Source organism: Taudactylus pleione, unplaced genomic scaffold, assembly GCF_031769625.1.
Source record: "Taudactylus pleione unplaced genomic scaffold, aTauple2 ptg000250l, whole genome shotgun sequence".
NCBI lineage: Eukaryota > Metazoa > Chordata > Amphibia > Anura > Myobatrachidae > Taudactylus > Taudactylus pleione.
Genome location: NW_028284652.1, coordinates 613,798 through 629,809, shown reverse-complemented (window position 1 = coordinate 629,809; position 16,012 = coordinate 613,798). Strand labels below are relative to the sequence as shown.

Sequence of the window (16,012 nt, the reverse complement as noted above, 5' to 3'; positions counted from 1 at the left end):
GCAGCCTGCACACATCTAGCCAGACAATAGAGGAATCCTACCCCACCTGCTGGATTATGAAGAAGCCATCTTGCTGGGAGTCAGGGCACTCCCTAACATGAGCAGGGACCTGGGGCACTGTCAAGAAATCAGACATAGAGAAGAAGAGAAAGGAGAGTAAAGAAAGAGCTGAGATGAGAGAGAATGAGGACAGAAAGGAAGTGAAAGTAACATTAATACATAACCTGCCTGCAGCAGGAGCACAATCCTCACAGGAGAAAAAGCTGAAAAGAGGCAGTCTCCTATCTGCAGCTATAACTAATAGTACATGCAGTATTAGTTATATGTTACATTACCATCATCAGCACAGCAAAAGTTATTACACCACTGACTATAGTGTTAGCACTCACCTCCACTTTCCAGCTCTGCCACACTGTACAAGAAAGAGGGGTGGGCTGCGCTTCAAATTATTATTTATATTATTATTAATTTATTTATATGGTGCCACAAGTGTTCCGCAGCGCCTTACAAAGTACATAGACAAATAAGTAACCATTGACTTACAATACAATACAATACAATACAGGACATGGATAAACATTGCTATATTAGCAACCTTTATGCCTGCATAAGCAGCCAAGTGTTAGTTGCCCTAGTGGGGAGTAAAAGATAAATTAAATTACAATAGGGAGAAGCACAAGAGGGTAGAGGGCCCTGCTCGAAAGAGCTAACATTATTTAAGGGAGGGGATGACAAACAGGAATGACACAGATGGGGTAGGCGGGGAGGAAGGAAGATGTAGCAGCAAGTTAGGATGAGAGCATGAAGGCTTTAATGAAGTAGTGGGTCTTAAGAGCTCGTTTGAAAGATTGTAGAGAGGTTCAGAGTCTGATGGGGAGAGGGAGGGAGTTCCAAAGGTGAGGAGCAGCATGGGCAAAATCTTGGAGGCGGGAGTGAGAGGAAGTAATCAATTGGCATGAAAAGTGGCGTGTACTAAGTGAACAAAGAGGACAGACAGAAGAGTGAAGGGAGATGAGATCAGAGATGTAAATGGGAGAAGATTGGGTGAGGGCTTTGTAAGTGAGTGTGAGAGCCTTGAATTGGGTTCTGAAAGGGAAGGGGAGCCAGTGGAGGGCTTGTAGGAGAGGGGAGGCAGATGTAGAGCGTTTGGAGAGGAAGATGAGCCGAGCAGCAGCATTTACCACAGACTGGAGAGGAGAGAGATGGGATTTGGGGAGGCCAGCTAGGAGAAGGTTACAGTAGTCCAATCTGGACATGACCAGTGAATGTACAAGGGTTTTGGTAGCATCCTGGGTGAGAAAGGGTCTGATCTAGGAAATATTCTTGAGATGGAAATGACAGGACTGCGAGAGGTTCAGAATGTGTGGCTTGAAGGAGAGGGAAGAGTCCAGGATGACTCCAAGACAACACACTTTGGGACTAGATGAGATAGTTATGCCATCTATTAATAAAGAAGTAGTGGGACATGATGTTATGTGGGAGGGTGGGAAGACTATCAGCTCAGTCTTAGACATATTAAGTTTGAGAAATCGCTGGGACATCCAGGGAGAGATAGCAGAGAGACAGTTAGAGATACGAGTCAGTAGAGAGGGGGACAGATCAGGTGAGGAAAGGTAGATCTGAGTATCATCAGCATAGAGATGATAATGGAGGTCAAAAGAGCTGATGAGTTTACCTAGAGAATACGTATAGAGAGAGAATAGGAGAGGTCCAAGAACAGAACCTTGGGGAACACCTACTGTAAGAGGCTGTGGGGGGGAGGAATCGTCATGAGAGGAAACAGAGAAGGAACGTTCAGAGAGGTAGGAGGACAGCCAGGAGAGAGCAGTGTCACGTAGACCAAGGAAGTGAAGAATATGCAGCAGTAGAGGGTGGTCCACAGTGTCAAAAGCAGCAGAGAGGTCAAGGAGAATGAGCAGGGAGTAGTGGCTCTTGGATTTTCCAGCAAGTAGGTCGTTGCAGACTTTTCAGAGGGCAGTTTCAGTGGAGTGGAGAGAACGGAAGCCAGACTGAAAAGGGTCAAGGAGGGAGTGGGAGGAAAGAAATGTGGTGAGGCGGTTATAAACAATACGCTCAAGGAGTTTGGAGGCAAAAGGGAGGAGAGAGATTGGTCAGTAGTTAGAGAGAATGTTAGGATCAAGGTTAGGTTTTTTAAGAATGGTGGAGACAAGGCCCTTGCATGGTTCCATGCCCATGCTTGAATGCAGAAGGAACAGTGCAAGAAGAGAGGGGGAGATTAAGGAGGTGGGCAAGATGGGAGCAGGCAGAAGGAGAGAGGTAGTGGAGGAGGTGGGAGGGGAAAGGTGGAAGGGGGGGAGGACTGGATAAGGGCCTTAACTTCCTCTCCAGTCACAGGGGAGAAGGATGTCAGAGTCGGTAAAATGGATGGGGAGGGGTGATCCAGGAAAGGAGGAGGTGGAGAGCTGGGGGACTGGATGGATATGATGTCCTGACATACAGAATCAATTTTAGATGTGAAATATGTAGCAAACTCAGTGGCAGAGAGCAAGGAGGGGAGGGGAGGAGGGGGTGGGCAGAGGACGGAGTTGTAGGTGGAAAAGAGATGCTGGGGATATGAGGACTGGGAGGAGATGAGATTCTTGAAATATGACTGTTTAGAGAGGGAAAGGGCAGCACTGTAGGATGACAGCATGAATTTGAAATTGAGAAAATCTGCCTGAGAGCGTGATCTTCTCCACTGTCACTTGGCGGTTCGTGAACATTTTTGCAGGTATCTGGTGCATTTGGAATGCCAGGGTTGAGGTGTGGTTTTGCGAGGGTGAGTAGTGATCACCAGAGCAACAGAGTCAAGAGCAGAAGTAAGGGAGGCATTGTATAGGGAAGCAGCTTGTTCAGCGCAGGAAAAAGAGAGGATAGGGGAGAGAAGTGAGTCAAGTAGGGAAGAAAAGAAAGCAGTGTCAATAGCTTCAATGTTATGCTTAGTGATGGTGGCTCTGGGAGGTAGAGGAGGGGAAGGAGAGAGGGATAGGTTAATTGAGAGGAGGTGATGGCCAGAGAGGCGGAATGGGAAATTGGAGTAGGCAGAAATATCACAACGGTGAGTGAATACCAGATCAAGCAAATGCTCACTCGCATGGGAGGGTGAGGAGGTCCATTGGGAGAGTCCAAATGAGGAAGTGAGGGTGAGTAGTTTGGAGGCGGTAGATTCTGTGGGGATATCAATAGGAATATTGAAGTCACCGAGGATAATAGAGGGAAGGTCTGAGGAGAGAAAGTAGAGGAGTGATGGGGTGAGGAAAGGGGACTGGCGGGAAGTGGGCAGGTTCAGCAACATGATATTAACAGGAGTACCAATGCCTGCAGGTAGAATATGAGGAAAAAGGGGTACACGTGCGCTCCTGCTGGGTGTGTGTGATACGATGGTGTGGGGGAATTGGCTGGGCTGGAGGGGGGGCAAGGGGAATGTGGGGAGGGGAGATGGAGAGGAGAGGGGTTTGTGTATTGGGGCTAAATGGAGGCTATGTTAGTGGGTGTGTGGGTGAGAAAAAATGAGGCAGACAGTAAGTGTGGAATCTAACCTGTTTTATTTGGTAAGACACAGTGCTTCCCTATGTGGTTCCGTTATGGGGTGTGGGGATGAGCAGATGGCTCTGTGCGATCCTCGGTTGGGGAGTGGGTAGACCATTTGAGGGGGCTCCTATCCGAGCGGTCCTTACTCCTGCACATTCCCCTGCTGGACCTATGGTCACAGTCTTCCGGAACCGGGATGCATGGGGTGTTGTTCAAGTCCTGTAGCTTGTGCAGTTGGCGGCATCCCGCACTGTCTCTGGGACCTGTTTGACCTACCGGTAGGTGGAGTGATGTCTGTGGTGCTGTGCAGCGCAAGCTGTGGTCCCAGATGCTGGCCAGGTGTTGCGTTGCACCTCTGCGAGCCCGCGGGGTGCCTGGTAGATGGGCGCCCGTCGATGTCCTGCTGTGGGCTGTAGAGTGATGCGGAGAGCCGCGGTGTTGTGCTGCCCCATGGTCCCGTGGAGTCAGTCTACTGTGCTGTATGCACAGCCAGGGCGGGCAAGGGGGACCCAAGGTTTGCCGGGTTGTACAGTGCTGGATCCTCCGTGGCCTGGATTTGGTGTAGCAATAAATGGTTGATTAAAGTTCTTGTAGTGGTGGTGAGTGTGGGTGGCTTGATCTTCAATGCATTTCGGCCTCAGGGCCTTTTTCAAGGAGTCATTGAAAAAGGCCCCGAGGCCACCCTGGCAGTGCATATAGCACAGTAGGCTGACCCCACGGGACTGAGGTACAGCACCACACTGCAGCTCTCCACATCACTCTACAGCCCACAGCAGGACATCAACGGGTGCCCGTCTGCCAGGCACCCCGCGGGATTGTGGAGATGCAACACAACACCTGGCCAGCATCTGAGACCACAGCTTACGCTGCATAGCACGACATCTCTCCACCTACCGGTAGGTCAAATAAGTCCTAGAGACAGTGCAGGATGCCACACTGTACTCCTGCTTTTCCTTCTCAGCAGCCCTGCTTATATAAGAGAGCCGTGATTGGCTGGCACTGTCATGTGCTTTTCAGTATATGTTATATCCATTTCAGCATATGTCATATCCATTTCAGCATACGTCATATCCATTTCACTATATGTCATATCCATTTCACTATATGTCATATTCATTTCACTATATGTCATATCCATTTCAGCATTTGTCATATCCATTTCAGCATAAGTCATATCCATTTCAGCATAAGTCATATCCATTTCAGTATAGGTCATATCCATTTCAGCATACGTCATATCCATTTCAGCATACGTCATATGTCATATCCATTTCAGCATAGGTCATATCCATTTCAGCATAGGTCATATCCATTTCAGCATACGTCATATCCATTTCAGCATACGTCATATCCATTTCAGCATACGTCATATCCATTTCAGCATAAGATATATCCATTTCAGCATACGTCATATCCATTTCAGCATACGTCATATCCATTTCAGCATAAGTTATATCCATTTCAGCATACATCATATCCATTTCAGCATACGTCATATCCATTTCAGCATACGTCATATCCATTTCAGCATAAGTTATATCCATTTCAGCATACGTCATATCCATTTCAGCATAAGATATATCCATTTCAGCATACGTCATATCCATTTCAGCATACGTCATATCCATTTCAGCATAAGTTATATCCATTTCAGTTTACGTCATATCCATTTCAGCATACGTCATATCCATTTCAGCATACGTCATATCCATTTCAGCATAAGTTATATCCATTTCAGCATACGTCATATCCATTTCAGCATAAGTCATATCCATTTCAGCATACATCATATCCATTTCAGCATAAGTTATATCCATTTCAGTATAGGTCATATCCATTTCAGTATAGGTCATATCCATTTCAGCATACGTCATATCCATTTCAGCATACGTCATATCCATTTCAGCATACGTCATATCCATTTCAGCATACGTCATATCCATTTCAGTATACATCATATCCATTTCAGCATAAGTTATATCCATTTCAGCATACGTCATATCCATTTCAGTATAGGTCATATCCATTTCAGCATACGTCATATCCATTTCAGCATAAGTCATATCCATTTCAGTATACATCATATCCATTTCAGCATAAGATATATCCATTTCAGCATACGTCATATCCATTTCAGTATACATCATATCCATTTCAGCATAAGTCATATCCATTTCAGTATACATCATATCCATTTCAGCATAAGTCATATCCATTTCAGTATACATCATATCCATTTCAGCATAAGATATATCCATTTCAGCATAAGTCATATCCATTTCAGCATACGTCATATCCATTTCAGCATACGTCATATGTCATATCCATTTCAGCATACGTCATATCCATTTCAGCATAAGTCATATCCATTTCAGCATACGTCATATCCATTTCAGTATACATCATATCCATTTCAGCATACGTCATATCCATTTCAGCATAAGTCATATCCAGTTCAGTATACATCATATCCATTTCAGCATATGTCATATCCATTTCAGCATATGTCATATCCATTTCAGCATAAATCATATCCATTTCAGCATAAGTCATATCCATTTCAGTATACGTCATATCCATTTCAGCATAAGTCATATCCATTTCAGCATAAGTCATATCCATTTCAGCATACGTCATATCCATTTCAGTATACATCATATCCATTTTAGCATAAGTCATATCCAGAAAGCAATAATTTAGGTATATGACATATCCAGAAAGCTGTAATTTTGACTTGAATGGCCCCTCATACATGTTGGAGTACCAGGAAAAGGTGTGATGTACGCAGACTCGCATTGCAATCACACGCTCATTGAATTGCCTGGAATTTTAGAGTTCGCTGCTATAAGCAGTATTTTGTAAGTATTATATCTTGACTTAATGCATTACTAGCCTTAAAACTGAAAGGGTGGGGGAAATGGGCACATATTGAGGTTGATGGGAATGTGAAACTGTATACTGATCTAGTGATAAGGGACATAAAGGATAGATGAGGAATTCTGGGCTGTTACTAGAGAAGCTGGGTGTTATGCATTAGACACAGCTTCTGCAGTAAGTAGGAGGATGTGAAATGTATAGTTTCCAGGACAAATGGAAGATAAGGGGAAAGATAAAGAGAAGAGATTTTTTTAGATATGTTACACTCAGATAATGTGCAGAAACTGTTAAAGAACATAAAGTCACACAATACAAATCTACAGTACAAGTACTCATACGATGTATGATATGCAAAATTGGATTACCTGTCACCAGTGCTATTTTTCAAAATATATTTCTTTCAGATATATCGGCTGTGCTGCAGAGCTGACTTGTTAAGTCTGTGAACGACATCATTCACAGACATACCAGGTGTACAGATTCGCCGATGCACTCGTGATATATCGCTCGTCGATTGAACAAACGATCTATCGACAAGTGTGTCCCCAGCATTAGGGTTTATACTATTTTAGATACAGGTGTAGCAGATCTATGTATATAGAACAGTAATCATGATTTTGCAAACACATCAGTATTTAGGATGCTCATTATTATGTATCCTGGTTTCCAAAATGATTATGTAGTATATTTAAGAAGCGTAAAGATTAAATTAGTCTGTTCCCTTAGATGTCATTTCTCAGCACTTATAGAAAGAAGTGTTTTAAATTAGCAATCAGGTATCCGTGAGAAGGGGGATAAAAAGGATCCACCTGAGTAAATGAGACCATCGTCTTGATAAAGGACTGTTTCCAAAAGTGTTGATTTAGTTTTCCTGGAGGATAGCATCTCCACCCCAATAAGAGGTGCACATGGAGAGCTACCCATTCATCCCCTCTGACAGCCTGGGAATCAGAGGGCTGTAATTACAAGATGCTCAGACCAGCTTCCCTGTGGCATGACGTGTCACTGCACCCCACACGCATTTATGTGATTTATTTTACAAATGGACATTGATTTTATTGTTACAATAAACGTGGGGATAATGCACTATTAGTGCTCTCTATTTTTGAGGTTATCAAAATGATATTCATGCAGAAGAAATATAGTAAGACCTATTGTATGCATTGTGAATGCTGCACTTTGAGACACAGAATGGAAGTTGCTCATAATTTATTTTCTATCGCTGTTGCGAGTAATTGAGGGTTTAAACTAGAATAGAAAAAAAGACACAAATTCCTCCCTCGCTCAGCAATGGGCCAATAAAAGGTGCCTATTTATAAATGCTACATAGTAATAGCCACACTTTGGGTCATATACTCATACATTATGTTTCTAAACTGAGAGCACTTTGCCTGAGAAGTGCACATACCAGGAGCAATGTAATAACACACTTGAGACACAAAATAGTAAAGTCATTTCCAATGTCTTGATGATTTAATGGGGAATTTGCGGGTCCGCAACAAGGGGCGGGGCAAAACGGTGTGATTTCTGTAATTTAGCCACGCCCCTCCTCGTAGACTTTCACAGGAAAGGGGCAGGGCCTAATTATGTCACCAGCCTGGCCCTATTCCCCCCCCGTGCCTCCCTGAACTGGTCTGCAGCAGAAGCAGCTCTCCCGGAAAGGATGTTTTCATTGTTCATTGTTTATCACACACACTTCTCTTACAAATAATTGAATACATAGGGACACACCTTAGCCGACCTGCCGGCTCCTCCATAACGCACAATAGCAATCTTCCCAGATAGCTGTATGGTTTTATTGAGGGTTTCAAAATCACTATATCTCCCTTGATTGGCATACACCAGCTGTCCCTGTAGGAGATGGGGAATGAATTGATCAAATATCACAGCAAAATATATTTTTTTTACATCAGGAATAACTCAAAAACTATTAGTCACATGTATGTTAATATTAAACACATATGATGAAGTTCTAATCTATGCAATTGAAGAAATGGTGACCTTTTCCAAGGGAACTCATTTTGGTACCACCATTTCCGACCACAAAGCAGTCCCCATAGGATTCTATGCTATGTTGTCAGATTTACCAAGCTCTGGAATACGAGCAGAGTGTAATAAAATTGTATTATTATCATGTTCAGTGGTTGTGCCATGTTGGATGTAGCGTCCCATGTCTGCACAGAGTGTAATAGTATTGTATTACGAATGTGTCCAGGGTCATGTTTTTTAGGTGTAGTGTTCTCTGGGCCTGATTCAGACCCGCTGAGCGCTCGCAAGTGGGTTGATGGTCTTGACCATCGCGACCATCTTCCTGCCCGCTCGCTATAGCTGTGGGTGGTCACCCACAGCTATGGGAGCGGGCAGGAGGCCGTTAAAAAAAAAAAATAGCCCAGCCCCGATTCAGAGCAAGCGCTCTGTCAGAGTGTCCGGCTCGGAATCAGGGCCTCTGTCTGTAAAGACTAAAATAATTGTATTATGATCCTGTACAATGGCCATGTCATGTTGACGGTGAAGTACCGTATATCTTTATTGTATTATGACAATATCCAGTGTATGGATCACATCCAGTCCATGTTGGTTGTAGTGTCCTACGTCACAATAGAGTGTAATAGAATTGTACTAAGATAATTATAATGATTAAACCAGTTGTGTACCTGCTATCCTGCTGACAATTTTCACTGGCTAATCTATGGCACAAAATAAAAAAGGGGCCCGGTTATTCACCAGGGACCCCAGCAGCAAGGCAATGATAGACATCACCATGGCCTCAGTCCATGGCCCCCAGGGTAGTCTCGCTAAGCAGCAGCTGCGATTGTGGCTGAAATCACTGGGTGATCTCAATCAGTAACAGTGACCAATGGTCAGGGGAAGGCAGCATGGGTTTATAAATAATAAGGCTGAGGTCAGTTCTTACTGGGATAATCCTAATTAGCCTGCAAAAGAAACAAGGAGAAGCTCTTGCAGATGGGTGTGAATGAGAAAAGTGGCAAATGGTCACTAGTATGCACCCGAAATGAGGTAGGTACGTTACAATTATGTTGTATGGATAGGGTATGTTGGACCCTGTTGTATTCTAAGTCTATTATCATGTGGTCAGGTTATATTAGGTCGATGTAGTTTTCAATGTTTGCATACAATGTCATAGAATTATAGTATGGTCATGCCCACAGGACAAGTTAGGTAAATGTAGTGTCCTATCTTTATACAGTGTGCAAAGAACATGTACTATGATCAGGTTTACAGTAACACTGCATAGATATATTGGCCTGCAGTATTTCATACCTTGGGATGGCCGCTGGGTGCATAAGCAGCGAATGGCTTAGGTACTTCTGGGTCATCCTGATCGCTCTTTAATCCTTCTTCAGTGAGACGTGATGTAAATTTTATCTCACCGCTTGATGTTACTAATTCGGGAAAAAAGAATCATGGAGGGCACTGATTAGAAAATGCTGCATGTTTCCTGAAAGAGACTATTAATAAATTATGATTATGTACAGCACACACACTTTATTACCAAACAGGAAATCATTTCTTATAAACTGGTTACATGCGGGTCCCAGCCAATGAGCGGCCGCTTTACATATGTAAAGCGGCCTCTGATCGGTTGGCTGGCCGTTGGAGTGTCCGAAGTGGCCCGTCAGCTGGCATTCGCGAAGTATCGGTATGTGTGACAACACATACCAGTACTTGTCCGTTTGGCTACGGGACACTCGGTTTGTTATGTTACCAAGTATGGGGATGCTACGGATGGAGGTGAGTATCAGATCTTTATTCTAGGTACACTCATTGGATTCTACATGGTAGAAGTGGACCGACCAGCTGGCAGCAGATAAGTATGTGTGAATGGGATAGGTAGGTATGTAGGAAAGCTGTACTATATACTGTGTGTGTTCTGTCTTTTTTTTAAAACTATTTTACAGTGGTGATACGGGTGTCGGCCGCCTGCTGACACTTGTAGTTCCACAAGTGCCAAAGAGCAGGTATGCTGGCACCTGTAGTTCCACTGTAAAATACAATAGTTTGGAACTATTTAACACATTATTACCCCCTTACCCACCGCTCCAGGGGTTCGGGGAAGAGCCACGGACTTCAGCCTAAGCCTGGGGTTTCGGGAGAGGGGGGACCCCTTCTTGGGGGGGTCCCCACCTCCACCGAGATTCCCAGCTTGGGTTGACCTGCTTGGGGTGATAATGCTTTGGCTATGGAGACCTGGTGATAGGGTCTCCTGGCTGTAGCATTACACCCCGGTCGGTCTGGGTCCAGTGCTGGTTTTAAATATAGGGGGACCCCTACGCATTTTTTCCCCCTATATTTAAAACAGGACTGGCCCTGCAGCCTAGTGCTGGTTCCTAAATTACGGGGGAACCCTACACATTTTTTCCCTGTAATTTTAGGAACCAGGACTGGCTGACCAGTACGGCGCTGGTAATGTCTTTTGGGGGGACTCGACATAATTTTTTTTTAAATATTAACCCTTAGAACACCGTTTCCATTATTAAGCATACACAAATCACATTGATTTGTGCATGTTTGATAGAAACTCGCAGCTCAGGAGGTGGTGCATTTGCAACTTCTATTGACTCCCCGATTTGGCTGCAAAACGTCTGAATAGAGCCAGGGCCGGATTAAAGGCACGGCGACAGGGGCGGTCGTCCAGGGGCCCCCACACATAGGGGGCCCCCACACACTGTCCCCGACCCCTGGCCACATGCCTCAGGTCAGGTCCGGCTAAGGTTGGTCACGATCTACTAGAAGCTCGCGGAGCTCCTGCATGTAGATCGTGACCAACTAACTGGGAACGCTGGCCTCTGATCGCTTCAGAGGCCAGCGTTCCCAGTGATTCATTGCGCGATGAGAGGAGCCTGCGCACCTTTACTGGATCTAGTTAGATCCAGCAGGCATCGCAGCCGCGACGGCGGGACCTGGGAGCCCTGACAGGTAAGTTTTTCACAGGTGTTTGGGCGCGGAGGGGGAATTAATACTGGGGGCACTACTTTAGGGTGCATGACTACAGGGGGCATTGCAGGGGGCACAACTACTGGGAGCATCGGACAAGTGGCACAACTACAGGGAGCATTGAATAAGAGACACAACTATTGGGGGCATTGCAGGGGGCACAACTACTGGGGGCATTAGAGAAGGGGCACAACTACAGGGAGCATTGAAGAAGAGGCACAACTACTGGGGGCATTGCAGGGGGCACAACTACTGGGGGCATTAGAGAAGGGGCACAACTATTGGGGGCATTGCAGAAGGGGTACTACATGTATGTATGTATATATATATATATATCTATCTATCTATATTTATATAGATATATATATATATAACCTTTATTGATAGGGGCCCCCACATGTTTGTTGCCCAGGGGCCCCCACAGAGCTTAATCTGGCCCTGAATAGAGCAAAACGAATAATGGTAAATTCCCGAATATGGCTGAAGTGAATGAAAAGTACTTCCGATTTGAGCCGACGGTGTGTTCATTTCTAGTGAAAAAAAACGGGCGAATTTGCAGCTTTAACACACAAGATTTCACCCTCTAAAAATGAAAAAATCACCCGAGTTTAATAATAGTAAATTCTCGATAAGCAAAAAAGTTATATTTTCACCCGAGATTGCAATCTAGGACCAAAACGATTCTTAATAAAGTTATCCCTAAGTGTCAACCAATATACAGAAGACAAAAAGTAGGACTGTGCAATTGTCCACAAACTGAGGGCAACAATTTTATGGTAGATAGTGAATTATATATTTTGCATGCTTTCCTATTACAGATCCTCTCAGATGCACACTCATATTATGTACCCTCAGACGCACACTCATATTTATATACCCTCAGACGCACACTCATATTTATACTGTTACCCAGGTGCATAATGTGAAAACCCTACTTGCCTACTTTTTGCATCCCCTCTCCGTTTTTATTTCCCACATTCTGCCCACTTCACTAGGAAATGGGCGGTATTTGGGAGATCCGGACATGGAAGTGCGGGGGCTACCCAGAAATCAGTAGCCTCCCATTACATCGGGAAGAGTAGGTAAGTATGTGTAAAACTAGGATGTGCAAATGGTACTTTATTAAAATCATTAGTTTAAGTCACCTACAAACAGGAGCTACACACAAAGCCATTTCCATTATTCTATCTAGGTCCACCTTGTGGGCAGCTAGAATAGTCTTTCTGGGCTATTTAGAGTCACTGACAACTTGTTCCCAGACATTTGACTATCACTTACCAACTGTGAAGTTGTTGGGACGGTTTGGATTAGGGAATGAGAGGTAAACATTGTATCGTTCTTCCTTCGCATCATCAAGACCTGAATCTTTGTTTTGCCACCTACTGAGGACCAGCTTCACTGTTTCCTCATCTCCCCTAGTTGTGGCCATGTGAGGAGACTTGCTGAGTTCTCTGTTGAGAAACAGAAGATGGTTTGCGTTACGCTGGACAGTAATGAAAAAATAATAATAATGGGACTTTACAAACTGAGGGCCTGATTCAGCAGCGGTCCTAATGCCGATGTTTACGCAGATCGAGCAGTTTTCTTCCATCGTGCATGCGTATAAGCCACACTGCATGTGCGCAGTGATCGCATAGTGATTACAGACGCACAGTGGAAACCATCACTAAATGAGTGTCAGGAAGTCAGCGTTTGGGGGTGGTAATGGGGGGGTAGTCAGAAAAACGCAGGCGCATCTATCCGTTGGGACGCGGTTTCATGGGCATGCACAAATTAGCCATTGCGATTGCATATGCTGCATGGGAGCTTGGACCAAAAAAGACAGACAAAAAATCCCTTTGTGGGGCACGCTTTAACAAATGTATAATTAAAACTTAACTTTTATTATTTTTGATGTTTAATAAGGTAAAAAAAATTACAGCTATAACCATGTCAAATATTATTATATTATTTCCTGATCTGCATTTCAGACAATTACGTATACATGATATACAGTACAGCGGTATATTAATAGACTTCACAAAAATAACAATAATAAATTAACAATTCTCATCTTAATGAATTCAACTTTTTATCAAAGCCATAATACTGTAGAGAAAAGATTTGCTGATAAAGAATGTTAATTCTAATCCTATAATTGGTACAATCACTATGCCATGTGAAAAAACGATGTAATTTATTTGCAACCAATTTAACTTTAATGGAGTCACTGTGAGAAAATTATAATCTCATTAATTTACAATACACAGTGGCAAACGCAGGATCTCTAGAGGGGAGTTTCCAAATGCTTAGTTTTAAAGCGAGTGTGGCCTGTCAATGAAGAGGGCAGAATTAGTATTTAACCAGCTTTACTAAGCGTCATACAAAGTGTATTGTGTGTATTAATTCCAGCATATACAGGACCAGTGATCACAGTAAGCCATTAGATGCTGCCCTGGACATACTGTACATATTGGGCTCTATAGCGGTGCATCTCTAATGCTGGGCATACACTATGCAATTATCTGTCAGATATCTGTCCAATCTGGCTGGTTAGAATGAAAATCTGGTAATGTATGGGAGCAAATGACAATAGAAATTTGCTCCCAAACACTAGAAAACGGACCAGATTTTCCTTCCCACCAGACAGATTTGACAGATATCTGACAGAAAATTGTAAAGTGTATGCCCAGCATAAGAGTGCATGTTTTCCAGATCTTCTATTTGGTGCACAGGTTATTTATTACTGGCTGATACATGTTAAACCACAGGTGGTGCTAATTATTTCATTTGTGATACTGAGAAGAACATGCAGCACTAGTAACAATCTATTATATTACTATCAGAAAAACCTTATCCTTTCGTAGAAAGACTTTCAGGGTAGGTATAAATTTCTGTGGATCAACAGTTAGTTGCAAACATATCTCAAATTCATGATATGATACATACAGGGGTATTCAATATGAAACGAAAACTTCGCCGTCTATGCGTATCGAAGTTTTTGCCGCACATCGGAGCTTTTGCTGGCGAAAAAGTATCGCGTGCGCCCCCGATTATACACGTATTCAATATGAAATCGGCGAAAACAGCACCCAGCGAATGTGAAATCAGCGAAAACTTCGCTGTTTTTTGGGGAAATCACCCTAACACCCCCAAAAAGATGCTCTGACATGGGGGATCACTCTGGATACCCCCGATTAGCCCTGCTGAAGATTTTTGGGGTCTTTAAACGGGCTCAATAGCTGCTATTTTGGGGATTTGGGAAGGTGGTGAAGAATAGTATTTAGAAGTTTTTTTTGCAGTAAATAAGTAGTCCCAGCAAATTTGGGGTACTTGAAAATGGGGGTGAGCATATTTAAAAGTTGCTAAAGTGAAGTTTTAAAAAACGTGAAAAATCCACCTGCCGCAAACACCTACAATGAAAAAAATACCTGGGGCATACTTCGGGACCCCCCTAGATTGTAGTTCGCTAGTTTTTAACTTTGTAGCCCCCAATTTTATTTTTCGCCCCCAAAATGAAAGTGCTTTTTTTGGGATCCTCTGAGGTATTTTTTTTTTTTAATTTGACACAGTATACCTTTGGGGGACTGTCTGAAGGTTGCAGGGTGGTTTCCGAAATGTTGCACCCCAAAACCCCAATACTGCACTTTTTTTCGCCCCACCCATTTCTTGGTGATACTTTTCCACAGGGTCGAATGCAGTATACTTTTCGCACCGGCGAAAAGTTTTCAAATTGAATACAGTGTAAAAGTAAAACCAGTGAAAATTACGTCATCCGAGCGAAAACTTCGCAGAAACTGTGTTTTCGCTCCATATTGAATACCCCTAAAAGTGTATAATCCAGTTGCAAGCATGTCTCAAAATCACAACATGATACAAATTAAGTATTCTAGACTGGTATTGTCATGATACCAGAGCTTAACTTCGGCATATTTTAGCAACTGCGATCTGTAAGTGACTGCATTTGCGTCTACTGCTCATTCAGGACCTAAAAACAATCATTACTGTTGTACTGTATGTTCCACCCATAACTTGATGCTTTCTAAACACATGATACTCAAAACAATATTGCCTCCTCGCCATTTTAACAAAAACAATATAACTTGAAACCTCTACATTTCATAAAAACTATAGATGTATATGCTCTGCTTTCTCTCCTGTATACATATTATGCCTTGGTAATGCTTGTGTTCATGCACTTTATGAAGGCAGAAGATACTGCTGATAGATTGTACACTCAGAAATAATAACTATTTTTAACCACTTAACTGACGAATTCTTTTTCCAAAAACCGCTCCAAAATTGTCGGTTTCTTTTATGATTGAATTAGGTCAAGAACATAATTTTAAACTTATCCATCACTATTTTATTTGCAAATTTTTTTTTTTAAAACACAGTATACCATAAAAATAGCGACTTTTATGTTATACTGTAGTGATGGCCATTGACAACTGTACCATTGATCGTTCAACCATCGTTACAAACCATCAATTGTTAAGCGATTGGACGAGGAGATCTGTGTAGACCACATCTGCCGATGTTTCCTAAACATCGATTGAGGTTTGTCATTGATGGTGCGACATTGATGGCCACCAGCAATGGCAAACCACTTGTTTTTAGTCAGACCATCGATGGTTTGCAAACCATCGATGGTCGGTTGCCATCCTTA

At 43.2% G+C, this 16,012-nt stretch overlaps 1 protein-coding gene across 2 annotated transcripts in view; it reads right to left on the bottom strand.

The window, feature by feature from the left end:
* The window catches only part of NAALADL1 (N-acetylated alpha-linked acidic dipeptidase like 1), a 132,352-nt gene that overhangs the window by 69,606 nt on the left and 46,734 nt on the right, over window positions 1-16,012 (bottom strand). For both annotated transcript variants that reach the window (XM_088480011.1, XM_088480010.1), the window contains 3 exons: window positions 12,643-12,815; window positions 9,691-9,812; window positions 8,140-8,259 (listed from right to left, as the gene is read on the bottom strand). In XM_088480011.1, coding sequence (XP_088336137.1) covers window positions 8,140-8,259; window positions 9,691-9,812; window positions 12,643-12,793 — 393 coding nt within the window. In that variant the 5' untranslated portion in view covers window positions 12,794-12,815. The remainder of the gene's footprint in view (window positions 1-8,139; window positions 8,260-9,690; window positions 9,813-12,642; window positions 12,816-16,012) is intronic.